Raw genomic sequence first — 27,810 nt, 5'->3', positions numbered from 1 at the left:
TACAAGTCATACAATTCTGAGCTCGCAACGCTAGGTTATTTTACAAACAGAATATCATGGATGACAAGGCAGCGCAACAGCGGCAAAAGTCGAGGGGACAATGGAAACGACAGATGGAATCTGTTCTCTCGTTAGCTGGATTTGCCATAGGACTCAGCAGTCTGTGGCGTTTTCCGTACATGGCCATGAGAAACGGAGGGGGTAAGTACATATTATCCAATCAATAATATTCCCGGGAAGTTCAATTGTCAGTAGATCTGAAATGAATAAATGCTGACTGGCGGTAAATTCCCATTCGGGATGCTCTAGTCATAGGCGGGGCCTACTTGGCCCAGGGGGACAGCACGTCAGCACAGCTCAATCACACAGAAGCCTTTTTCCCCTGCGGTGGCTGTGAAATCAAGTCCAGCTCATGATTACTTCTACTTTGGTCGTACGTGGAAAGGCATTGCAACATCCTGCGGATGGTCGATTTCCTCCCACTATGCCCTTCACAATGCTGGCTGACGTTGTATAAGTGAAAAATTGTGGACTGCTGCCTAAAGCACCAATCAAATAGATAAATAAATAAATAAATAAATAAATAAAGTACTAATTCGAAGGGCAAATGCATATACGTTATGCTTCGTTAAACGTTTTTTGCATTGTTATCTAAGTTGTGAACAAAATTATCTATCATCCTTAGCTAGCATGTTGGGAGTATACTGGAATTGGTTGCTAAGGCCAAGTAACACTGACCTTTTCAGCCAGCCCAGACAGCACGCCACCAAAAACGGCGTCAATTCTCTTTTAAGAATTAACTGTTCCGAATTCTTTCTCCTACTTAAACATATTTGTAGTAATGTAACAACATATCGATACTTTTTTCTCGCGCCGTGTCATATCAAAACAAATATTTAAAGAAAAACTTACATCACCATTAACATCAATGACTGCTCTTTCGTGGCGACTGTGCAGCATTTATTTGCATGGTTGAACATGGTACGTGGCATGGTTGATCCATCCTGACAGTGTTACATGGAGTTTTAGTCCAACAGCATTAGAGCTTTAGCCAATGGAAGTCCAGTCGGAGGTACACTATATAGGTTACTACATGAGCATATACTGGGTGTATAAGATTATGTAACGAAGCAAATTCCACCCTCGGCGTATTATTTCATAATATGAGTGATCTCTGACACGCAATAAAGTACAACACATCTGTTCATGAGATGTTTTTTTTCTGGTCATAGTTCTTCAAAAAGCCATATTTTACATGGCGTTAGAATTTATACTCTTTCCTTGTATCCATTCTAGCTGCAGAGTTGGTAGACAACAAGTACAATTGACTGAAACAACTGAAGCTGGCGCACTGCCATGAGTAGTGAGAAAATAGGCTGTGTTTCTTTCGTAGTGTGAAAGCCGCGGACTCGTACCTTGTTCTCAATCTGCAGTTACAGTCAGGTCCTGTGCGAGTCATGCTATGCCAAAGACTGATTGCAGCGTAAAGTCTACAATGTTACAATGTTTCTACTGTAAAGTCGCTCGGTATTTAACGTGACAAACTATAAACGTGGGGTTCAACTATTGCCGGCGATGAAACGACATCAGAAAATACTTCTGCCGGATAACTGATGTGTCCCCATCACTTTGAAGTGAGATCTGATTTTTCCATTTGTTTTCTTTTACTTCAGGGGCTTTCCTTATCCCATACATCGTGTTCACCATTGCCATTGGCATCCCTCTTGTCTTCATGGAGACTGCCTTAGGACAATACTTTCAACTCAGTCCATTGCTGATTTTTGATATCTGTCCACTGTTTAAAGGTAAGTGTTTAGAAACATTAAAAAGTAAATGGACGGAGACATGGAATAAAACGAATATCTGTCATAAAAGTGGTTTGTGGCCATTCCCATGGCCTTTTCTGAAACTAACGAGATGATGTCTCGTTTGCTTTGCAATGTCTAGGTGGCCTACAGACTGACCAGATAAGTATATGATCCACACCCCTCCGGCCTTCCACCTTTCCCGCCCCTCTCCATTACAGCTAAGCCAGTGTTCATCTTCATCTATTTTAGTAACGCTAGACACCATAACATTCATTGAGTTCCTGGTCGGTCTGTCCATGTTTACTGACCAGAGAAAACCTAGAAACTTATAGTGAATATTTATACTTAGGGTTTTACGTCCTCATTTGATGGAATAGTGGAGGACGCACCAGTTTTTGCACCAATAAATTGGTATGCTGGTTGAAAAGTCGGTGTATTGCTGTCCAGCAAGGATTGTTTACAGGTGGAGTCAAAATTCGGAAATATCCATCTGGTGGTAAAGTCGGCGTGACAGGAGACCCTTTGGTCTTACCTAGATTATCCAGTGTATGGCTTGGCAAAATGCATGCAGGACAAACTATTTCCATGTGTGGCTCACTTAGTCTTCTATTGGTTGTCGGCTGGTATACGAATGTCTGTTTCGACGATTAGATTCTGTAATGTTCACGAACACAAAATGCGTAATTAAAGGCAAAATCGAATTCATGACCTCATCAGCCAGTTAGATTGTAAGGCACGCATTTTATAAAAAATGTAATTGCTTGCCCCAACCTAATACTCTGAAAAGGTTTGCAGCTCTCTAATGTGATATCATTCCACTTGGAGGGAGGCTCCAGAGTGACTGTACAAGCACATAAACCATGGTTTCTGCTACAAAATATGGTGATGGGCACGTTTTAACCCGTTTTGACGTTTGTGTGTTCGTCAGAATGTCACCTACTACCCTTGAACAACAAAATGCTGATAAAGAAAGACAAGAACATGAAGCTGGGAACAATACACCTCCCAGGCGGAATCCGGAAGGGCTTTGGACGGTCCGGGCAGTTTCCTATTCACATCCAGCTTTTCATTCTAACCAATCTTTTTAAACCTTCATTCCGTCAAAACACAGTCCGCTCCTGTGACTAGTGTTTACCTTTTGGTTTCCCTCCGATTATGTTCGAACGATGTCCCATTTAACCATTAACTGAATCAGTATTTCATAACAGCTCCGTACATATTCCCCTGTGTTGTAAGCTGCAAAACCAAACTGTGCCCTGGCATGACTTACATGTGTATTTTGGTTATGGATTTTACCGTTCAGGTTTCTACATTCATATTTCGTAATTCATAAACTAACGGCTTCACTTGGCAGAGTGCGGGAGATTTACTTGGACTTTAGTCCTAATTAGTCGAGACAAGAGTTTAGCGCACTCTTTTAATTCTGCACTGTGAAGTTTTGAAAACACTGTGATTGACGTTCTGTATAATACCTTATATGACAGCTACCTTATAGATGAGAGTGTTGGGTGAAAACCCAGTCAGATAAATAAATATGGAATTTTTTTTGACTCTGATTGTACTTGAAAACGAATGCCGTTCCATTATTAATTTGCAGGTAAAGTAGTGTGCAAATCCATAGGATTATATTGATAAATGACAACAATAATAATAATAAAAACAATAATAACAGAGACATTAATAGTTTTTATATAGTAATAACAATAATATAAACACCAACAACAACATTAATAATACAAAATGTATAACACAGCCAGTTCTCAAGAACTTGCACACCCGCAAACAATCGGTGTCTTCTTGCACTGAGATCTTTCGTTAAGTCACTGATTTATGTTAATATGTATGATGTCAAAAACGCGACCGACCGATAGACAGACAGATCGACAGACAGACTGACGGACAGACAGGGCGACTGACAAGAAGCCGTATTCCATCGGTAACGTGTGACCATTAGCCAGCTATCACACTGTTGTCGCTGCTCTGGCCTTACTCTCTATGCTGTATGCGTTTAATCATATTATATGGCTGCTATTATAGCTGTATGTTTACTTTTCTCTGTTACTTTCAGGCGTCGGCATTTCCATAACGGTAATATCATTCATAGGCTATATCCACTACATGACGATTCTGGCCTGGACGCTGTACTTCCTGGCCATGTCCTTCAAACCTGTCTTACCCTGGACTACGTGTGATAACTCATGGAACACCAACTCCTGTGTACCGATCTTCACCGAATCAATCAGCAATTTAACAAATGTGACACTTCCGGCAAGCAAGGCCGATAACTTGACCAGAGTGTTGGCCGTGGAGGAGTTTTGGAGGTAAGCGGATGCTCGTATCTGACGTAGTTTTTCAAAAATCAAATCCAGAAATAGTATCTAAGTAACAGATCAGGCTGTCAACAAATAAAGCAATCTGCAAGATCAAATTCCCAAATTACAGTTTTATTAGTTAAATTAGCGTCTGAACCATTCATACATATATGTATAAGTTTAAAGGCAAAGATGAACAAGATGAAAAGGCAAATATATACTAGATGAACGATCATTAAACACTGTCTAGGAAAGTAGATGAATGTATTTTTTTTTCAAAAATTTCCAAAGGACTAGAATGGTTTTAAAACATCAGATGTTACAATTGCCTGTAATTACCCTGAAGGTATACGTGATATGACGTTCATATTTTGTCCTAGAAATAATTGATAAATTAGGGGCCTCCGTTGCTGAGGTTGTTAACGTGCCAGAGCAATAACCCAGGGGCTTCTCACCAATGCGGTCAATGTGAGTTCAAGTCCAGCTCACGATGGCTTCCTCTCCGACATTCATGGGAGGGTCTATTAGCAACCTGAGGAGGGTCATGTGTTTCCCCCAGGTCTGCCCGGTTTATCCAACCATATTGCTGTCCGTTGTCGTATACGTGATATATTCTTGAGTAGCGTAACGCACCAATCAAGTAAATAAATAATTCAACAAATGAAAGACTTTTAAAAAATTTCAGTTAAAGGGACACAGATTCGTCTCTGACTGGCTGATGTGAAAGATATGCCGAGCCAAAACAGAATCTACATATGACATTTTCCCAAGTATAACCACAGGTGTAGGGTTTAACATAGGGAACTATCTTCATGCACTGCCAGCCAATCAGTGTCGATTCTGTATACATGTACCCCTAAGTTTTTATCCCAACCATCCACACAAGCTCAGCGGTTATATTAAAACTACGCTATGAGGTAAACATGATTAAATCTGTGTACGTACTCTCAAAACATTTGATCTTCCACGCTATGGTAGTAAGCTGTAAATACTGCTTCGGATGTTGGCGAAATGGAAGAGCGCGTATGCATAAGATGATCGGGCAATCCAGTCAGGGTTCCCGTATCATGGCGCCAAGATTGTACCACAGTGGCCGGGCGATCCGAGCATGATTTTACGACATTCCTCGGCGCATGCGTTTACGACATCAACATATCCTCTGTATGTGTATGTTCTTTTGGCGAATCAGCATGAAAAGTCTAGAACAATTTTACTATTATCTGTTGCTAATGATTACGTCGCTACACCATTCGCCTATGTACCCAATCTCTGCAAGCGTGTAAGCTTAAAATCTACATCGTGTTAATATATGCTCGGTGTATGCGTCAAGTGAATAACCCATTACAAGATTTTCGATCACTAGTCTAACGTGGGACAAGACGGAAGATGGCTGATTAACCTTTTGGAATAGACAGTATAGCGAAAAGCAGACCAGCAATTCTTTTGCTCACCAGGATAGGACTTTACGTGATCAGCATACCTCATTGCAGTTAAAACAGTTATGTTTTTATTCATAACATTTACTACAACACTCACCCACTTGTTTTGGCTACCATCGGGGTGCGTTTAAAATTTCGGACACTTTATGAGAAACTTTCACACATCTACCACATCACATAGCTCGAATTATCATACATCAAGCCATATCCCCCACCCCTACCCACCACCAAGGACTTCTTAGGTGGCGGATCACCGCAGCGGTAAGGGCAATAGGGGCGTACGTCTATCGGAGGTAGTCTGGTGCACTGAACTCAACTCCATATGCAACTGAAACAAAAGACGGAAAGTAAAACGGAGATGTTTACAAAATAGTCTAGCGAGAGCCACGCCACCATACATTCAAGGCATTGTCCTTGTACCCGACGAGATTGGATGTGACCTTCAATATGTCACAGAGTTACCCGAACTATAAACGACAAAGTTATAGATGAGGACAGATCAAAACAGCGCACAGAGCAGCCAAATTTAAACTACGTAATTAAGAAAAAAAACCCAGAAAAAGTACGTCTGAATCGAGTCTGGAACATACTCGCATCTCAACACTGGACCTTGGGCAACCTCATTTCGGAACCGTTGGGTTTTAACAGAAGCTCATCCCTCTTGTCAAGCAGATTCATCAAAACAGAACAGAGAAGCTCATAAAAAAATGATTTAGAAAGTAGCATATTACGCGCCCTCTAGCACCATGACACCAGATAAAAATATAGCGATGATAATTGCAAGTTATTAGAGGTCACTGGAGCATAATAACGCAAAACACTGTGTTGTCATTACATTTAACATACAATAACTTTAAATGCGAAGCGGTCAGGCCTCAGGGATGCGTAGTCAACCAACAGAATCATGGTATATGCAGGAATACAATATAGTTGTAGACGAACAGTACAGAGAGTAAGACCAGAGCAGCCATGACAGCGTGATAGCTGGCAAATACCAACAAGTAACAGATGAAATTCAGCCTTTTGTCAAGTTTTGTCACGCAAAAACAAACACATATAACCGGACACATATGGATATAAATCATGTGCCACAGAGGACACGGAGACAGAAAACATAACAGAAATTTCTACAACAAAAACGTGCTAAACAAAAGCCAATGGCGTCAACACAACACCTCACCCAAATTCACATTAGCACGCTGTCCAGATATTGAGCCTATTTAGTCATTGTCGAGCCCACGAGAACAAAACATATGTGAAACCACCTCGAGAGTACACGTCTAAACATCGGACTGGATCAATATTAAATCCGTGAGAAAATAAAAACAAATACACCAGTATTCAGCAACTGAGACATCTGTCTGCTACGTACAAGCACAACGCAGGAACTATTTTGTATGCCAAATACAGAAGCATGTTAGCGAAATTTAAATGGCTTCCTGTAATCTCAGAGAGGTGTCCTTGATTCTGGCAAAGGGAAGCTTTAACATTGTCAACAACTATAACCTGACCCCTCGTTAGCAGCGTTAATGTATGACATATCATTGACAAAGGCTTAATTTTCCTTACAACCTTTAACTGAAACTTAAGACTTAAGGAGCTGCTGTCTCGGCAAAGAAAGGTAATGAATACGTATTCATAGTGTTTAATAAGATAGCCATGTTGGAAACATGGACAGTTGTAATCAAAGCATACATATTTTAATTAACAAAAGTAAATCTACTGAAATGTGAACTAGTTTTATAATTTTCTTGTGATATTTATTCGCCTACAACATTTCTTGCGTCTTTCTGTGACCATTTAAAGCCGCTGAATGCATCTCTTTACCGGAATCCGTCTTAATATCTTACTTTGTAAAATTTCTTTGCTTAGTGCCTTGTATTGAACGTCGTTTTGGATAATTGGTCCCAAATGGTTGACGGTTGATATACAAATGGTTCGACGCCTACATTATTAACCCAGAAGAATATTCAACCGGTAAACAGCATTCCTTCACATTGTTTTCTTATGTCTATTGTATTTAAACCGTTATGTTTGTCTTGACAAGGTACAGTGTGCTTGATATTTCATCCGGGATTGAGGATCCGGGGCCATTGAGATGGCAGCTGCTTGTCGCCTTATTGGTCGCCTATGCCTTGGTTTACGTGTGCATATTTAAAGGAGTTGAATCGACCAGGATTGTAAGTAATGCATTCTTTTAAACATTATATTACGTATATGTAATGTTTCTTATAAAAGATGTGTGCATACATCTTGTAATTAAATGTTTGTATTCTCTTATGTGGACCCTTCTTACCTCGCTTGTTCTAAGAACATCTTCTCCAGTACTTACTAAATCCATGGCTAATCTTGCCGCTGTTTCATTGGCTGAGATATTCTCTGGGTAAATAGGCTACATTGAAAATTGTCAACTGCTAGTCTGTGCATTACTGTGCTATGTCATCACGTGTGCTAGAAGAGTGCGTCTCGTTTGCATAGTGGGAACATCCCTTCTAGATCTGACACATTTCGAGGTTATGTAGGCCGACTTGAACATAACGGGCAACACAACGATGACAATACAAGGAAATGTAATTGCTGCAATTTTGTTCTCTTCCTTTCTCCAAAGCCTTGGCCCATAATTAGCTGATGTATTTGCGAAAACAGGGCTGTTATGATCCAAAGAGAAATTTGCCCATACCCAATCAGATAGCTACATCAGAAGCAATGGCGGTTCTGTGTACATGACCGTACGTGTCAATCGGGTCAAACGTTTATAAAGGTTTGATTCAGATTGTGAGTGTTATTGCTTTTTATATACACTTTGTGTGCTGCTGTTGTTTTTCTGGATGCTCACAGCATTGTTTCACCTAGGCGGTCTACATCACTGCCACGGCTCCGTTCCTCCTGCTCGTCCTCTTCCTGATCTGGCTCCTCACTCGTCCCGGCTCCTCAGATGGGCTCCTCTTTTACATCACTCCTCGGTGGGAACAAGTTGTCAAATTCCAGGTAAGATTCTAAGAGCAAAGTGTTCCGTTATATCAGTGGATCTGCAGTAGATATTTCCATTTGGTACAGTACATTTATGACAGGATGCCATTCCTGCTTTTGTACTGGTGAGTCATCGTTTTGCGTCATTGTGCTTTGGGTCGTCACGTCGTCGTGTGATACCTGTCCCCCACACTAAGGTGAATTGCTATGTTTTCTTCTAAAACACACACATATGTAAATGTGTACCCATAAGAACCATCCATGTATGAGGCAGTTCAGCTTTGATGCAATAATAGGCACGTTGGACACACACAGCATTGTATAACTGCCCAGTGTGAAGAGCAGAAAAGATCAACTGTTCAGATAGTGAAAGTCTGTAAACTGTCAGACATCGCCCAGCGTGAGTTACATGACAACGTCAGCAAATTGCTGTCAGTGTTTGGGGCACAAATACGACGGAACATCTGTCAGGTACTTTTGCCAAGAAATAATGTTTCACCTTCATCGAAAATTGTTAAATGAAATGACTGAGATGGTGTGATCTTCGCACATTTGTCAGAACAGATTATTTGTTAATCAACATCCGCGAGGAACTCATCGCACGTCAATACGCCTTAGTAAAGATGTAAGATGATGGAAGTTACCAGAAGCATGCCCTATTGGAAGATATATCTTTCTGGAGCAATATAATTTGTTTTACCTTCATTTTCAAGAGTTTTACATCGTAATAGATTCAGCAGCTAGAAACAACAACATCGGGAAAAATGTTTGTAACATCTTTTTAAGAAAATTACATTGCACATTTTAGCAAACCGAGTCAAAAAGTACTAACTAACAGTCTATCTAAGGCAAGTGTGTGTTGTTAACGTTAATTTTGGGGCGAGTGTAAATATTTACAACTGGGTCGACCCGATTGTAATTTCGGATTATAAGTTACAACTATCGTAGCTTACAATCTCTTCTTGCAAGGATGGCGGTTGTAAGCTATGGCTATGATCAAGATCTTAATGATATCCAGTCAACTTAGGTCTACCATCCCTTTGTGCGAGAGGGATCTGGGACATAACGGAACTGACTGAGTATGAAAGATAAACGCCCTTCACACTTGTAGTAATAACCACTGGTTACAAAACATGCCGTGGATTATATTTTTTACTTTTGTTTGGATGATGGACCGCATTCATCTGAACAGCTGATGTCATAAATGTTATTTCCAATGCCGAAGTACACATTGCATGGGTAAATTTCACAAGAACTTTGTCCATGTTTTAAAATGGGCTAACAGTGTAAATGTAACTCATGAAACACACCGTCACAATTAAAATTCCATTTCGGTTAAACTGGACTTTAGACAAACCGCAAGACTAAACGATATTAGAATAATATATATGTAGTTTATATTGGTCAATACACGGTCACATGACATTCCCTAACAGCAGTTGCACAAGGATAACCCACCAATACGGTCGCTGTGAGTTCAAGTCTAGTTCATGGTGGCTCCCTCTCTGGCCGTACGTGGGAAGGTCTGTCAGCAACCTGAAGATGGTCGTCGGTTTCCTCCCACCATTATGCTGGCTGCCGTCATATAAGTGAAGTATTCTTGAGTACGACGTAAAACTCATAAATAAATACAAGGGTAACCGGTTAGGGAAGAGTACCGTCCCACTCACAAAGCAATACCTTACGTTTACGAGACAAGCGCCAACGATCTCGGAACAATAAAATTATAGTCTGAATTTTTTCATCATTAACACTTTGTCCGAATTCTCCAACATTAGTGTTAGTCATTACGGCTGTTTTGCATGCCAATTTCACCATCAGTGCTAAGCCTTTATCATTCACTGTAAGTGCATGGCCTGTATCATTAAACATAAATGTTTAGCCTACCTTATTAACGGTCATTGTTCAACCGGCATTGCTCACCATAAATGTTTAACTTGCCCTAATCACATCAATGCCCAGCCTGCATTATTAAGTATAATTGAATAAATTAGCAACACACGAGTAGTTTACATTATGTATCATCAATGTTTAGCCTGCACCATATATTTGGAGGAGCCTCCATGGTTCACCGTAATGACCCAGATGTCTCTCACCAATGCGGTCGCTGTGAGTTCAAGTCCAACTCATGCTGGTTTCCTCTCCGGCCATACGTGGGAAGGTCTCCCGATAACCTGTGGAAGGTCGTGGGTTTCTTCCGGGATCTGCCCGGTTTCCTCTTACCATAATGCTGCACTCCGTCGTATAAGTGAAATATTCACTGCGTAATATACCAATCAAATCAAATATCAACGTACATGTAAATATTTACTCTTCCATCATTCATCACAAAAAGATTCGCCTGTTTATAATCCTCAGCTAATCGAAACATATTTCTGTTTGTGCAGACCTGGCTGGAAGGCTTTATCCACGTGTTTTATTCACTAGGGCCTGGCTGGGGAGGGCTCATCAATCTCGCCAGCTACAATCCATTTCATTACAGGTGTCTCCGGTAGGTGTTCTGCTAACTTCAATTAAATATATATAGTTCCGGTTGTTTAATTTAATGGAATAGATACAACACGAATACGTAGATTAAAAGTACCGTCCACACAAGGTGTCAAACTAGAATGGCTATTCCATTATCTTCATATAACAGTTTCCGTAGATCACAATGAACACAAATGCGTGAAATTCTGGGTAAAACAGTTATATTTCTACGTTTCCTTTCTGATGAGATCGTTATTTGATTTCATTTTTGAGTACTCACTTACCAAAGTATAATTATGACCTGTCGCATGATAGCAAATCTATTGATTATGATCACATTTTTTTGGGTATTTTGTATCTTACGCAGAAAATGATCGGCCGGAACATTAAGATCATTTGACGGCACTTTAACCTTTGCCCACACGCTAAATGTAAACATGCCAGGATGTATGCTCAGTTTGTTTACCTAGTAAACCAGTGAGGTGACGAGAAAAGTAGTTGGGAATAGTTTATCATTTAGCTAACTCTCTATCCTTCAAGCCAGTAAAGAGTTGAGCCAGCCCAATGCATGACTTTAGACATTCGCTTTCCCCGTTCCCCCGCTTTCCACGAAAACCGATGAGGAACCTTCTGGCCATTAGCTGTACTAATATCGCAAATTATCCATTTGCATTGCCTAAATTAGTGTGTGTAATTTCTGTTATAACTATACACAATATTTAGCACTTAACAGCGAAAACAGTCAAAACTTATGGTTATGTGCGAATTAGTAACCATGCAGGGAGCTAGACCGTTTGTGAATGTTCTTTAACAAGGTTGGTGTCGAGTTGTTGTAAGTCAGATGTGTGTATGAGCGAATGTTAGTGTAGTTCGTAAAACCCTACGCGGATGATGGTCGGATCCTACGCCCGTCATACGCAGATGGTACAACCATTTGGTGATGTAAACATCTTCCTCCCATATTACCCTTCCTACGCGGATACACTGACACATAATGTCCATTTATATAGAAATATAGAAATGTTTAATTCCACACAGATTATAAAGAGCAAGCCTAAGAAATTTCCTTAAAAGCAACTTTGCAAGCGGCCTTCTTGTAAAACAGCCCCGTCATTTGACAAAAAACAGTGTTTCAAAAATCTGAAATTGCTTCAACACGTAATATTTATATAAAGCACATCTGTATACATATGGTACATGTACCACATAATATAAAATCAAGGACTTATGTGAAAGACACAGTTCTGTAATGAGGTTCTCCGTCCTTCCGAAAGGAGAAGGAAATCTTGTAATTCATAAAACAGTAGCGCCCTCTACCTGCTTGAATAACAATGCCGGCTATATGTTGGAATCAGTAGCCTATTAACCCTTCCGTTTCGAATTACGAATGTAATTCTGTGTACTTTAGGGTGTGAAGTTTTTTTCTTTGTTTTTTTTGGCTGTCAGCCTGCCATTTTTGGTGTTCAGGTGCGTGCTTGGTATCAAAATGATGAAAGTTGTCTAAGCTTTGGGCAAGTGTTACTTTTAATGATGAAAGTTTGAAATTCTGGGCGTGAGGACACAAGGAGATTGGTGGTGGTGAGGCGTCGAGCGACGTTCCCTTGGAGTTACCAGGCACCTCTGCCAGCTGCTGGCATAGGAAGGCCCTGATATTGACGGTCAACTTATGTCAAGATTTTTATTGCTTGTTTCTCACAGGCTGGGCTAGGTATGCATTAAAGCTTATTGGCCACGGAATGTTTGGAGCTGAACTACAGCGCTAAACGTTAACATTGTCGCTTATAGAAAATGAATTGGGGTCTGAGGCATGTTATGGTGTTGGCATGTACTGATATCACTAGTATCAAGATTTGCTCTCCGTTGTTGATGCACGGAGTAGCCGATTCCGTCCACAAGACGACAAGAGGACTACAAAATACCACATTCTTCTATGTGCAGTTTATCCGCTTTTCCCGAAACAAATTAGCATATGCTGCTGTGTTGCAGAGACTCCGTCATCGTGGTTGTCCTGGACGTCTCTACGGCTCTTCTGTGTGGTGCAGTCGTATTTGCTGGTGTGGGTTGTATCGCTTATGAAACAGGGAAGGCTGTCGACGAAGTGATCACCACAGGTAGGCCTGAGTAAATACGCCGATAATGTGTATTTGTCACTGATCTTCTCTGTACTGCATTCGTATTTGCTGGTGTGGGGTGTATCGCTTATGAAACAGGGAAGGCTGTCGACAACGCCATCGCGACAGGAAGGCCTACATTTGTATTTGTCACTGCCCTTCTCTGTGTTGCCTTCGTATTTGGTAGCGTGAGGTGTATCGCTTATCAGATATAAAATAAAATTAATCTTAACCTCTTCAAAGGAAAACGCAATTACAATTTCACGTGGATCAAATAATTAATAATTTATTTATGTATTTATTTATTTGATTGGTGTTTTACGCTGTACTTAAGAATAATTCACTTATACGACGGCGGCCAGCATTATGGTGGGAGAAAACAGGAGTCCGGAGTCCTAGGGTGGCGTATATGACTTCTTCCTATCTTGTGGTCGTGTGTTCTTCGATACTAGAGTGGTGTGTGCCTTTCTCCAATACAGTGACCTTCTTTCCACAGGTCCTGGCCTGACCTTTATGACCTGCGCACATCTTGTGAGCTTCTTTTCGCAGGTTCTGCCCTGGCCTTTAGGACCTTGTCCCATCTTGACCTGCTCCAATATCTGACCTTCTTTTCGTAGGTCCTTGCCTGGCACTTACGACCTGCCTCTTTTGTGTGACCTTCTATTCACAGGTCCTGGCCTAGCCTTTATGACGTATCCACATCTGGTCACCTACTTCCCTGTGGCACATTTTTGGATTATTTGCTTTTTCCTTCTGATTTTGACGATGGCTCTGGACTGTGAGGTATGTATTGGATATTCTCTCCAATAGGATTTCAAACACGGTGCATAAGACTTGACTAGGCAGACAATGTCTTCAGTCATTAGTCCGATGATATATTTTTTTTTACTTGTGGTTTACTTTTTACTTTTCGTAAAACTGGTGTTTTACGAAAAAAACTTGCAAATATTTCACTTATACTTCTCCGGACAATTGCACAAGATCAGATTTATTAGTATATCGGCAAATTTACATGTTAGCGCATAGTGGATCTTAGGTGATGATAAGCTTGAGTGGCTGTTTGAGTTGTTCCTTCCTTACCACCATTCACCATTATGACGTCCATATCTGTCCATCACACGCCATTTTCCAAATAGTTAGAAAAGTATCAAAATCTCAGCTCAGACTGTCCAAAGGTAAAACAACAATTCGTAAATTCCAAAGAGCTGTTTCATTAAGATAATTTGCATAACGATTTACGGAAAACAGAACGATTTTAACGGACAATAGTTAACGGGAAGTAGTCGACGGATTGCAACGATATCAACAGCCTAATTCATAAATTTAACTGGTCTCTTAAGTGATGTCTTATAAGTCAATGACGAGAAATATGCTCAGCTCAAATAAACGAATGCTCCTCAGTTTGCTCAGGTGAAGACCGTGACCACGGGATTCATTGATCTGTTCCCGGAGGCCCTGGGCAAGAGAAAATCTCTGCTAGCCCTCGCCGTACTGGTTATCTCCGTACTGCTGGGACTGCCTTTTATCACTCATGTAAGTTGTTTTTCTTCTCTGAAAAATATACAACACTGTATCAAATGTATATTCGTATCGATGCCATGTTCTGTACATAGTTTCCAAAGCGTACTTTTGGTCAATTTTGTATGTTTTATAATCAGGATATCGCAGCACAAGGTAAGCAGACAGTCTTACAGGGAGAAAATGGAAAAAGAAGCCATGTTATCAATTTTAAACAATCGGGCATAATTAACTCCTATAACCCGAGAAAGTATCTGTTTCCGCTCAAGCGTCACAATTTTCCGTCGTCGGATTTTTTGTCATATGCACTGAAAGCCGTGATTGCCTGTGACGCCCCATTTTGTTTCCAGTTGCGGTAATATGCCGTTGTTTATTTTTTTATTATTAAAAATATGTGACTGTTATTAAGTGATCATAGATAACAACATGCATAGTATTAGATGTTTTTCAAATATAATCTCTTGCCTGAAATAGCTTTAATGTACATTTGTATAATTATGTTAGAGATCAAACGTTTGTACCTAAGCAAAGAATTGAAAACTTGGAACCTGCAGAGGATCGTTGGTTTTCTTCCAGCTCAGCCCGGTTTCGTCCCACCATAATGCTGGACGCCGTCGTATAAGTGAGACATTCTTGAGTACACCATTCAGTAAAACACCTATAAGTTAAAAGAAATAAAATGAATATTTTTCTTATAACCTGTTATATTATAACTGAATTATCGTTGTATCTCAGACCACAAACACCCGTGGACAAATATCTCCTGGAATTATTGCATGTTTTTAGAAAATGAGTGCACCCGTAAAAGCAATCTGTTAAACGGACGGAAACCGTGCTTTCTGATGACGACAGAATAGATAATGTTATTGCTATTAACTAATGACTTGAATTTGAGAGATTATCTCTGTAATTCCAACAGAATATCTTTGTTGGCTTAACGGATTATTTTGTTGCCCATGACATGCCCGATAAACTAATCTATTCCAGCATCACTCAGAACACAAAGTTTTATATGTTTTCGGTGTATCGTTTCATTCAACAATTCCTTTATAACAGAGCTTATATTGAGATAAAACCACAAGTTAGAGAGAAATACATATTTGGGTATAGTGCCAATTTTTCACATAACAATGTGTTTGAGCGTAAGAATAAATCAACATATTTCGTAGCATAATTTCGACATTTCGTAGCTGCAGCAAATTTTTATAGGCTTTTATGTTTGTGTGCATACTTATTGCAAACAGATGGCCTTTTGTGTGGTAGAGATATTTATTTTTTAAACTAGTGAACATAGCTGCATGAATCTTTTGTTCACTCATTTGTATATTTTCCGGGTCATTATTCAAATACACCTACTTTGGCTGAGGGTAACGACTAGTTAGTAAATTGAGTAATTATTACTCGATTAGGTGTCTGTATACTTGTTTCCAAGATTGCTCCAAGGTGTATTTGACCCATGTTCTTTTTGGACAGGGCGGAATGTACGCTTTCCAAATCGTGGATTGGTATGGTCCCTTCTTTACCATCATGTTTGTGGTTCTTATCGAAACTATCGTCATTGGATGGCTTTATGGTAGGGTGCATACAAAGCATTTTTTAAAACAACTATATCATTTTCTGGTTCAGGAAAATAAAACATTTAGAAGATGTATTCAATTGAAAAATGATTCCAGCCACTTACACAACGTTGCCTTCTGTTTCCTTCAAAAATATGTCATGAATTGTTTGAAATAAATTTTGCCGTCCCTTTAATCAGTAAAAACTTAGCTGCTGTAATTTGCATAATACGATTCTAATACACGTCGTGAACAGTAAAAAACAATGCCAAGACGTGAAGTTTACAGAAAACGTTTTCCCGTTGGCTTTTCGAAGGTCAATCATATTATCATCATATCGATCATCATATTATGCGAAATGTCTTTGCTCATCATCTTAATACATTTCAACTTTAAACTTTCAAGGTGGAGACAGATTTCTGGGGAACATCGAGGAGATGGGCTTGTATCGCCACCGATGGATACTTCAGTTTATGAAGATTTCCTGGAAATTCTTTATACCAGTTTGTATGGCGGTGAGAAAATATTCGCGGACATTTTAATATTTGTTATATTTGTTATATTTGTTTTATAGTACACTTGTTACCCAGTTAGGTAGTTCATACATTTGTGGTCCCGAATTAAACTAAACTGGAAAATGTGTTGTCCCAAGGAAAAGATTTTGATAAAATGTAACAAAAATACAAGGAAACTTGTTCCTGTTTTAGTGCTCGGTTACAATTGCTTGTAGGTATAATTGACAAAAATACACAAAAGCTACTATTAAGTTTGGGGCAGGCCACGACCCACGAGATGTCGGTTGACTTGCATTGTCGGACAGGCAAAGGACTCCATCTTTCTCGGAGAGTTTGGTCAGCATATATATATAGTCTGTAGCATTCGCCGGAATCGTTTGACGTCGTCGACCATCCGCGAATACAGGATTCTCACTAAATTGTTCTTAAAACATAAGAAAACATAACAAATGCCATAAAGTTTTGGATGAAAGAGTGAGAAAAATGAATTGCAAATGTGGTCTGAATTTTTTCTAGTGTTCTTTGAAGAGAATAAGACAATTGAAAATGATTTTTGTATGGTGAGTATTTGGGGCCACCTTTTGGTATATATTGCCTTTGTGTAATAGTGTTATAAATAAAGATCTAACACATGTTTGATAATTATATTTCCATTAGAATTTGGTCTTTGCATCTGACAAATGTATCCAATGTGTGTTTTGACCATATTTGTGTTTTTAATATATTCATAAATATTACCATTATTCAGATGAAATTCATATGTTTGGATGTAGACAACAAATTTCCATTGAAATAAATTCATTAGACGTACATCAAATCCTCATTTAGAACATTATTATGCAACAGTCGATAAATACCAAAAGGTGGTCCGAAATATTGACTATACTAAAGTATTTTCTAATATCCTTTTCTCCTGAAATAAAAGTCGACAAAAATATTAAAGAAGATATTGCACATAAGTTTTGACGCTCTTTCATTTGTTTTGGCCATCATTTTTCTCCATTTAAATACCATATAGGCCAGTTAAGATGGCGTTGGGCTCCGAATAGTCATAGTTGATGATATACATGTATTTGGAATGACACCGACAGATTTGTGGGTAATTCTCTGTGAAACAGTCAGCTGAAGCACTACACTTTTGAATACTTTAATATCTAACCAGTCTATTGGGTTTATTTTAGACGGCCTTGGTAGTTGCCTTGGTGAAATTCCGCCCTCCTAGTTACGGTGACTACACGTATCCTGATTGGACAAACGTGTTCGGCTGGTTATTGGCTGTGAGTTCGTCCTTACCGATCCCTGTCGTCATGGTGTACACTCTGCTGAAGACAAAGGGAACTCTCATACAGGTACGAATAAATTAAATGAAGCGAACGAATTCGAAAGCCATTGATTCGGATTCCGAAGGATGACTAATAATGATGGCGAACATAAAACACGTCTGAGCATATTTACACCTTAGATTATGGAAAGAAGTCTTCCTCGCATTCTGAAATTTCTTTTGCCCTAGTTTCTAATGTTATAATTTATATAAAGACACTAAACAATGAAACGCCAGAGGAAATACCTATGACGGTAACAGGGATAAGAATTCCTCTGTTTGCCTTTTAGAATTTTTTAATTTGAAAACTAGGCAGAGTTGTGCTTAAATTATGCAGTTGCCATTTCATACCATGCGGATAATGTTGGGGACTGGAAACTGAGATGATCTATTCTTACTTGGAGTATCGGAAGAAAATGTTTTGACATTTTAGTTTAGTTTGTACTCATGCACACAAACATGCAACTCCAGCATGAAGTAAGGTGTTACACATGAAAACAGTAACGTTGGTTCATTTATTTATTTCATTGGTGTTTTACGCGGTACTCAAGAATATTTCACTTACACGACGGCGGCCAGCATTGTGGTGGGAGAAAACCGGGCAGGGCATGAGGTAAGCCCACGACCATCCACAGGTTGCTGCTAGACCTCCACGAGCACGACCGGAGAGAAAGCGAGCATAAGCTGGATTTGTATTCACAGCGACCGCTTTGGTGAGAGGCTCCTGGGTCATTGCGCTGCACTTATAATAATGGATGCTCTGTTTGCTTACAGCGGCTGAAATCCTCCATCAAGCCACGTATCGGACGAATGGGATTTAAAGAAGGAGATAACTTTGAATTTGAAGAGAGACGTAGTGGCGACGATACGCAGGACCGTAAGGCGATGCTTTAAGAGAAGTCAAAAATGAACGAAACCCCTTGTTTATTTCATTGAATACGGTTAAGGGAGATCCGACAAAGAACATAAATTCGCTCAAATGACGACTTTAAGCTTTAGGTGATGTGCCAAAATGAAGCTATTAGCAGTGTTAGTCTAAGAATACACGAAAAAGTTACTATAAAATGAAGAGTGTGGATGTAAGGAAAATGAAGAAAAATATACCAAAAAACGGTAATATTTTTTTCATTTTTAAGATATAGTTTAAGTTTCCTGATAAGAGCTCTATTTTATACACATTTTCTGTCAGTGCGCGGAAATTTTCGGAAATGACGTCATCGATGAACATACTGAGAGTGGGGGCCATAGCTATTTTTGTAGCTTTTTCATCACTACCTCAAAGTGATCAAGTCTGCCACATGACACAGTCGTATGTATACTCATCAGTCAGACCCACATATATAAATGACATGGTGTTCTGGTGTATGCAATATCACTTGATGAAATGCTCTTGTCGCATTACATAAAAGGAAATGAAAACTCTGAAATGAAGTGTATAGCAGAGTAAAGACCTATCTATGAAAATAGTTCCATTTATCCATAGAAACCAAAGTTCCAAATGCATTTCTCTGGGTTGAAAAAATTCTAAAAAAAGATATTAATCCAGCTATTTTTGTGCACAGTTTTTAATGGGCTTTCATCTGACATATACTTCATGTTAGTATTTTCTTTGCCTTGAAGTTGTATTTATTCGTTTGAAGTCCACAACATCAGCACAACACAGACTCTGTATTCAGCGACTCAACAAGCATGTAGGTTACTGTATAAAAAGGTTGTTTCTGAGGTCAAGAACTGAGGGGTCATAACAAAACAGTATAGTTTGGATATCTCCCCACCTTTCTTTATGTGTTACTTAACATATTCATTACCGTGACATATTGCGCCTTTTGGCTTAATTTCATGCATGAAAGATTAGGCAGTTTGTCGACAAGAAGAAAAACCTGTGTACATACAATTTCATGCACACTGGGGTTCTGCAGCAGTTGTCTCTATGTACTTTTTCATTGAATTTAATTGACAGATTAAAAAATGGCACATTGTACGCATACTTTGCTTAATTTTTTTTACAATTATTTAAATATATTATTATAGACAATATTATAGACTATGTTATAGACTATATTATAGACTATGTTATACACTATGTTATAGACTATATTTTATACAGTGCGTGGTGTAGTCGACATTTTCTGGATAGACCATTGATACCGCTTTGCTGCATGAACTTCTTTAGCTCACAAAGTCTTTCTCAATTTTCTCCATTATTTTTTTTTTCTAAACAGCTTTTTTGGAAAACTTTTCCACGCCTCCATGTAACAGTAAATGTATTAAAATTAAAAACAGTTGCCCCACATTTCTGACAGATCATGCGAGGACGTTTTTCACCTTCGGTGATAAAATAGTGTGAATTTTATATCCACCTTTTGCTCTATGCCGGGTGGCTCAGCCAATCATGGTACATGCAAAACTATAGCAGGTTTTCAGAAATGGGTTTTCATTCAGAAATCCAGCTTCCAGTTGGACTAGGGCCTTGCATCGGTGAATTATCAAGGTACCAGTCAGGCCCAGACTGGGTGATTCTATACGTAGGTCTTACAGGCACTGCATACAAGTGACATGCATGTATATCCATCCGACGTAAAATAAATACACGCTGTGCGTGCATATATAAATGAAATGGCTGATAGTTTCCATACGTTTAGTGATATTTTTCTGTCCAAGTAAATTATACATTTTTACAAGATCGCTGATCATCAGTAAAGTGCTATATTTCGTTGCTAACCTTCGCCCATATTCTGGATCTGTAATAATTTCTAAAGAAATAAACCAGAATGGGCATAAAAATGTTTGACTCATTTTATTATGTATTTTCTTATGTTTAGCGATCTTCTGTTAGAATCTTTTTCTGCATTCACTCTCAACAGAAGCTTTGCAGTTTTATGATATTTATATAAATACATGTACTAATTATATTCCTTTATTACCAAAGAAAGATTTTTTAAAATTCGTTCTCCCTCCTGCAACACAAAAAGTGAAATAGCTATACATACGTTTCTGTGTTATTCATCGAAAGTAAAAAAAAAATGTCTTCACCTCTTTTGAAGCATTGTTACATGTATCTATACGTTTTGCATACGTTGTTCACGATATCTGTACAATCAACAATAGTTGATAGTGGTGGCAGTGATGTACAGCGAACAAAGAGAGCGGCGCATGCGCTACAAGGGGTATGCTCTCTACAAACTGTATGTTGAGTACAGACACTATCGCTAATACATAAAACCGTACCTAGGAGTGAAAGTTTGTGTATCCATTGCTCTCACTGCCCGTAGGGCCATTTGACCTAGGAAAGGTTGAGTGCGTTCGTATGGCGTCTTCTAACGTTCGTCAAGGACCACTTGTCTTCAACCGATACACATAAAAAATATTGCGTGTATTTACACAAAAATACTTGTTTCCCCAAGCGACACACACATTAAATGCATATCGTTTTCCATCTGTTTAATACCAAGTAGAATGACGCAATCATCTGAGTAACATTTTCAGCAATACCACGTAGATTTATTTATTTATTTACTTATTTATTTGATTGGCGTTTTACGCCGTACTCAAGAATATTTCACTTATACGACGGCGGCCAGCATTATGGTGGGAGGAAACCGGGCAGAGCCCGGGGAAAACCCACGACCATCCTCAGGTTACTGGGAGACCTTCCCATCAGCTGGACTTGAACTCACAGCGACCGCATTGGTGAGAGGCCTCATGGGTCATTACGCTGCGCTAGCGCGCTAACCAACTGAGCCACGGAGGCCCCTAGTATCACGTAGGTACGTGAGTAACATGTACATACATGATAGACACTCAAGTGTGATACTTGGTGGACAGTGAACTCACTTTGTATCATAGTGTGCATATTAGTCCACTAGACGCCTTCATAACTTACCAAGGGCTGGTGGTTTACTCTGCACACTCCAGTTTCTCCCAAGTATGAAGCTGACCACCATCGTATGGGTAAAACATCGTACAGGTAAAGCATTGTACAGGTAAAACATCGTACATATTAAACATCGTACATATTAAACATCGTACAGGTAAAACATCGTACAGATTAAACATCGTACAGGTAAAACATCGTACAGATTAAACATCGTACAGATTAAACATCGTACAGGTTAAACATCGTACAGGTAAAACATCGTACAGGTTAAACATCGTACAGGTAAAACATCGTACAGATTAAACATCGTACAGATTAAACATCGTACAGATTAAACATCGTACAGGTGAAACATCGTACAGATTAAACATCGTACAGGTAAAACATCGTACAGATTAAACATCGTACAGATTAAACATCGTACTGGTAAAACATCGTACAGGTAAAACATCGTACAGGTTAAACATCGTACAGATTAAACATCGTACAGATTAACATCGTACAGATTAAACATCGTACAGATTAAACATCGTACAGGTTAAACGTCGTACAGGTTAAACATCGTATAGGTTAAAACAACAATCAAATCGATCAGTTAAAACTCCTGCATTGAGATCAACAATTTTTTTTCATCTATGTTTCTTTGAATTATGCTTTTTCTTATAATGTTTTAACTGGGATTTAGACCTCGAGAATCAACCCTTCCTCTTCCTCAGCATCTTCCAACCCACCAATCCTAACTCAACACCTCCCCGGCCCTTACCCCGGTTCACTGAACTACCCCCAAGGAATGTCACACTAATTTGAAGAATAGAATGGATAACGCATGCCCGCAGAAATTACTATTTGTGATTAATTATACGGCGTTAGTATTACTGACGTTTCACTCGTCAATTCTGTCACTCTTGCGTTGAGCGTTAAGAAAAGGAAAAAAGTCACTATCAGTGGCAATATGTCTGAAAAATATTCACGTTTTAACCTTAACAATTTACTATGTGCCTTTCAAAGTTGCTGGAGCGTACTACATTTACACACACTGCCTATCACATGTATACCCATTACGCAAATATATCTGTTCATGACCTAGACGAGGTTTAAAGACAGGAGTTGTCGAAAAGAGTATGGCATCTAAACTGCTCATTAAGGTGTTATTCTGGCTGGGTTTTGCGCTCAGTTTCCTTACAGCGATCATCACCGGGCTGGAGATGTCGTTTAACGTCTACGCGCTGCCAATGAAGGAAACATTTAACTTTTCCCAGACCCAAAGTATGTATAGTTTTATGCTTTTTTGATGTGATTTGGTCGTTGTTTACCGCAATATTCATTATGCTTAATTTACTTACACAATGGTGCTATATTTTCTCAGCGGAGGTGTACAGGGAAGCCGTCGACTTTTGGCAAGTCACGAACGAACTGTTCCCCTTGTGACATGCATACATGAGTACATGTAGAGGACAGGTGGTCTTCATTTAACGTTGGACAGTGCACATGCGCCTCGTGGACCGCTTATTGTCATCTAAGCCGAATGAACAGAAAAGCTCCAAGCAGTATCATCAGTCTAGTCTTTTGTATTGGTACGTTTGTAATGATGCATATGACGCTAGTTTGAAAGTGTGTTACCCCTAGGCTTGGCCATATGCACAGCAGTGATATCATTATGTATCATTTATAACATGATGCGGTATGGATACAGTACGACACGTTTACAATATATGATGGGAGGAAAACTATATTATAGTACCTAAAACGTGCTACCTCTTCAATTGTTAGAGCACAAGATGCGCAAGTTGAAATCCTGACTCGTACATAGAATTGTTAAATTTATTTATTTAATATGCGTATTACGCCATACTCACGAAATTGGTGTTGCGGTAGCACGCTAACAACTTGGCCACGGAAAGCCCGACAAGTTTTGGACCGGGTTTTGGATTCTAATAGTCTCGCTGCTTGTAGGCCATTGATGACAATAAGCGGTCGATCTTGTGGTGGTTTGCGTGGTCTGTAATGTCTGTTGAAGACTCATTTATCTCCCACCAATATGGTGCATACACGAATGTACGTGTAAATGTCACACGTGGGATAGCTAGTAAGTAACATATTATCATAACAGACGTACAGCACAAGGAGTAAAATCAAAACAGCGACGACAGCGTGACATTTGGCAAGTGGTCTCTCGTAACCAGTGAAATACTGTTTCTTATCAATGCACCTCATTCAAGGCTTTATTTTTGACTGTTCAAGGAAATGTTTAAAAAACACATGTAGCAAATTACACGCCCCCTAGCCCCATGGCTCATGGAGAAATAAGCGAGGAAATAATATGATGTGATTTGCTATTGATTTGATCAGCTGTTTCTGCTGTCACTAGTATAGAATTTGATATCTTGTCATCACATTTAAAAGCAATATGTCTAATTTATATCGCTTTTTCAGTTGAAGTCATTGCCTCGATGAGCTCCATGGGGCTGGGGTTAGGATTTTTGGAGCTAATACTAACAGGGCTGTTTGGATTCAAAACAACGTGTATCATCAGCTGCCTGGGTATGATTGTATCAAGTAGCTTGATAGCCCTGTTTGCCCACTACAACCGAATCTTCAGCTCCTGGCCCAGTTTGGTTGGCGTCATGCAGTTAATACTGTGTAAGTACCCTCTTCTCTGTGTTTGATTATAGGTTTTAACAGCACATTGTCTTTCTCATTACTAATGCAGTAATTTTTTTTCGATTTCAACTCCAAAAGTACCCCTTCACCGAATTTCGCGTGGTGCAATATCACACCACCACATGCAATACGAACTTTTCTCTACGACATCTTAAAAAAATCAATCTAGCATGGCCACTATTGTTTTGAGTTGTGGTTAAAGGAAGGGAGATCATAGAGTTTTGTCCTCTTGCAGGGGGGAGTCTATTTAAAACGGACGAAATTCTGTAGTAGAAATCTACAGTGTATCACAAAACTGCCCCACAGACAAAATGTCTCTGTGGCAGTAGTATCCAATGAGGCAATGGTTTTAATACGCATGCACACAGCGGGATATACGACGGGCAAAACAAAGACAGACTTTGGCGACAACACTTGGGCCAGCATCGTTCAAGGTTGTGTGTATAATTTCCTGAAAATGTTGTTAACCCCTCGCAAAACTTAGATGTGTCATGCATACTTGATAATCGATCTGTATGCTTCGTTAACACTAAAATCCAGAGCCATTAAACTGGTTACAATCATACTTTTTCATTTTTGTAGAATATCTAGTCACATAATCATCCCTGGTGAGAACGTCATAAAACTCAAAATGAAAGAATGTCTGCTTACATTTACTTGTAGATTTAAGCTAGGTCAGATATTGCGAGGCCCCACTTGTTTTCTGCTCTGAGAATGACCTTTTTTGAAACACCGTGCATTTTATCCGCAACTGATCGCTGCTCATCCTATCTTCTCGGCAGAGTTACATGTATGTGGGCTATGCCAGATATTGCGAGGCCCCACTTGTTTTCTGCCCTGTGAATGCTCTCTTTTGAAACACGGTGCATTTTATCTGCAAATGATAGCTGCTCATCCTATCTTCTCGGCAGAGCTACATGTATGTGGGCTATGCCAGATATTGCGAGGCCCCACTTGTTTTCTGAGCTGTGAATGCACTTTTTTGAAACACGGTGCATTTTACCCGCAACTGATCGCTGCTCATCCTATCTTCTCGGCAGAGCTACATGTATGTGGGCTATGCCAGATATTGCGAGGCCCCACTTGTTTTCTGCCCTGTGAATGCCCTCTTTTGAAACACCGTGCATTTTATCTGCAAGTGATCGCTGCTCATCCTATATTCTCGGCAGAGCTACATGTATGTGGGCTATGCCAGATATTGCGAGGCCCCACTTGTTTTCTGCCCTGTGAATGCCCTCTTTTGAAACACCGTGCATTTTATCCGCAACTGATCGCTGCTCATCCTATCTTCTCGGCAGAGCTACATGTACGTGGGCTATGCCAGATATTGCGAGGCCCCACCTGTTTTCTGCCTTGTGAATGCCCTCTTTTGAAACACGGTGCATTTTATCTGCAACTGATCGCTGCTCATTCTGTCTTCTCGGCAGAGCTACGTGTACGTGGGCTATGCCAGATATTGCAAGGCCCCACTTGTTTTCTGCCCTGTGAATGCCCTCTTTTGAAACACGGTGCATTTTATCTGCAACTGATCGCTGCTCATCCTATCTTCTCGGCAGAGCTACATGTATGTGGGCTATGCCAGATATTGCGAGGCCCCACTTGTTTTCTGCCCTGTGAATGACCTCTTTTGAAACACGGTGCATTTTATCTGCAACTGATCGCTGCTCATCCTATCTTCTCGGCAGAGCTACATGTATGTGGGCTATGCCAGATATTGCGAGGCCCCACTTGTTTTCTGCCCTGTGAATGACCTTTTTTGAAACACGGTGCATTTTATCTGCAAGTGATCGCTGCTCATCCTATCTTCTCGGCAGAGCTACATGTATGTGGGCTATGCCAGATATTGCGAGGCCCCACTTGTTTTCTGCCCTGTGAATGACCTCTTGAAACACCGTGCATTTTATCTGCAACTGATCGCTGCTCATCCTATCTTCTCGGCAGAGTTACATGTATGTGGGCTATGCCAGATATTGCGAGGCCCCACTTGTTTTCTGCCCTGTGAATGCCCTCTTTTGAAACACCGTGCATTTTATCTGCAACTGATCGCTGCTCATCCTATCTTCTCGGCAGAGCTACATGTATGTGGGCTATGCCAGATATTGCGAGGCCCCACTTGTTTTCTGCCCTGTGAATGACCTTTTTTGAAACACGGTGCATTTTATCTGCAAGTGATCGCTGCTCATCCTATCTTCTCGGCAGAGCTACATGTATGTGGGCTATGCCAGATATTGCGAGGACCCACTTGTTTTCTGCCCTGTGAATGACCTCTTGAAACACGGTGCATTTTATCTGCAACTGATCGCTGCTCATCCTATCTTCTCGGCAGAGCTACATGTATGTGGGCTATGCCAGATATTGCGAAGAACACATAACTATGTAGAAGCTCATGACATACGCATGTGATGCCCTACATCCGACTTGGCTCAAGAGAGGCCGCCACGCACAATGGAGCATGCTAAAGACATGCAATTCCACACTAAAGCGAACAAAAACCTTGGCATTCTTTAGCTTGGGACAGGCTACACTATCCACTAAGGATAGAAAGTTACTCATTTTGCATTATTTTATGAAACGGTCCATGGATGAAGCTTCCAGTACTTGTGAATTATTTCAAATATTCTCTTTCAGATATTGTCGCAGTGCGGAGTCTGATTTCTAGCTATGCCCAGGGTCCGTTTGCAAGCGCTCAGTGATCTTTATTGCCTTTTCCAGACCCAGCTGACTAAAATTAATACGAATATACTGATGACAGATTAGGTTCAATTTCCATATCCCACGGGTTATCATATCAATGTACATTCACTGAAGGGTAAAAACCATTTACGTAATACAGTTTAGTTTTCAAAACAAATCTTTGTGTACTGGGACACAGTTTATACCCAGCAAATGTTGATCAACATATCCAAGTGACAATAGTCATGATCAAGTCGAGAAACCAGTAGCTCTTAAACGTGTAAGCAGATCTTAACCAGAAAACGAAATTTCACCTTTAAACGGAGTTTACTCTACACAGGGATTTCAACTAGCAGATGGTTAATGGGGCAAGTCTATGTATTATAAAATATAGCTTTCAAAAGCTTCTTTGTGAAACCACTGTTAGATTTTGGCTAAGATAAAAGGGCTAAAAAAATGATACATTATACAATTTGCCTTGTACCCATCAAGGTACATTCGTGCATCCCGGGAACAAGTTGACGTTTAATGCATGGGAATACAACGTCAAGCTTAATGTTCGCAGAGGTGATGTGGTGGT

The 27,810-nt window shown here is 39.8% G+C and overlaps 2 protein-coding genes across 2 annotated transcripts in view; one reads left to right on the top strand and one right to left on the bottom strand.

The window, feature by feature from the left end:
• LOC135463214 (dynein axonemal heavy chain 6-like) overlaps positions 1-27,810 on the bottom strand; it is a 437,090-nt gene that overhangs the window by 398,820 nt on the left and 10,460 nt on the right. The window lies entirely within an intron of this gene.
• On the top strand, positions 57-27,250 carry LOC135462590 (sodium- and chloride-dependent GABA transporter 1-like). The gene is made up of 15 exons (XM_064739814.1): positions 57-201; positions 1,674-1,805; positions 3,877-4,129; positions 7,607-7,739; positions 8,413-8,547; positions 10,917-11,020; positions 12,985-13,109; positions 13,780-13,892; positions 14,511-14,642; positions 16,101-16,200; positions 16,589-16,698; positions 17,880-18,047; positions 18,794-18,896; positions 24,330-24,536; positions 27,186-27,250. Exons 1-15 carry the CDS (start codon positions 57-59, stop codon positions 27,248-27,250), a joined length of 2,025 nt encoding a protein of 674 aa, XP_064595884.1.

This window comes from Liolophura sinensis, chromosome 2, assembly GCF_032854445.1.
Source record: "Liolophura sinensis isolate JHLJ2023 chromosome 2, CUHK_Ljap_v2, whole genome shotgun sequence".
NCBI classification, from domain to species: domain Eukaryota; kingdom Metazoa; phylum Mollusca; class Polyplacophora; order Chitonida; family Chitonidae; genus Liolophura; species Liolophura sinensis.
This window is presented reverse-complemented; position numbering and strand designations above follow the sequence as displayed.

Excerpts from the sequence above, each read along its gene's own strand:
- LOC135462590 (XM_064739814.1), top strand. The coding sequence starts at position 57 with ATGGATGACAAGGCAGCGCAACAGCGGCAAAAGTCGAGGGGACAATGG. Across the intron at positions 13,110-13,779 it reads CGACGAAGTGATCACCACAG|GTCCTGGCCTAGCCTTTATG; the intron begins GTAGGCCTGAGT and ends TTCTATTCACAG. Across the intron at positions 18,897-24,329 it reads TGGCGACGATACGCAGGACC|TTGAAGTCATTGCCTCGATG; the intron begins GTAAGGCGATGC and ends TCGCTTTTTCAG.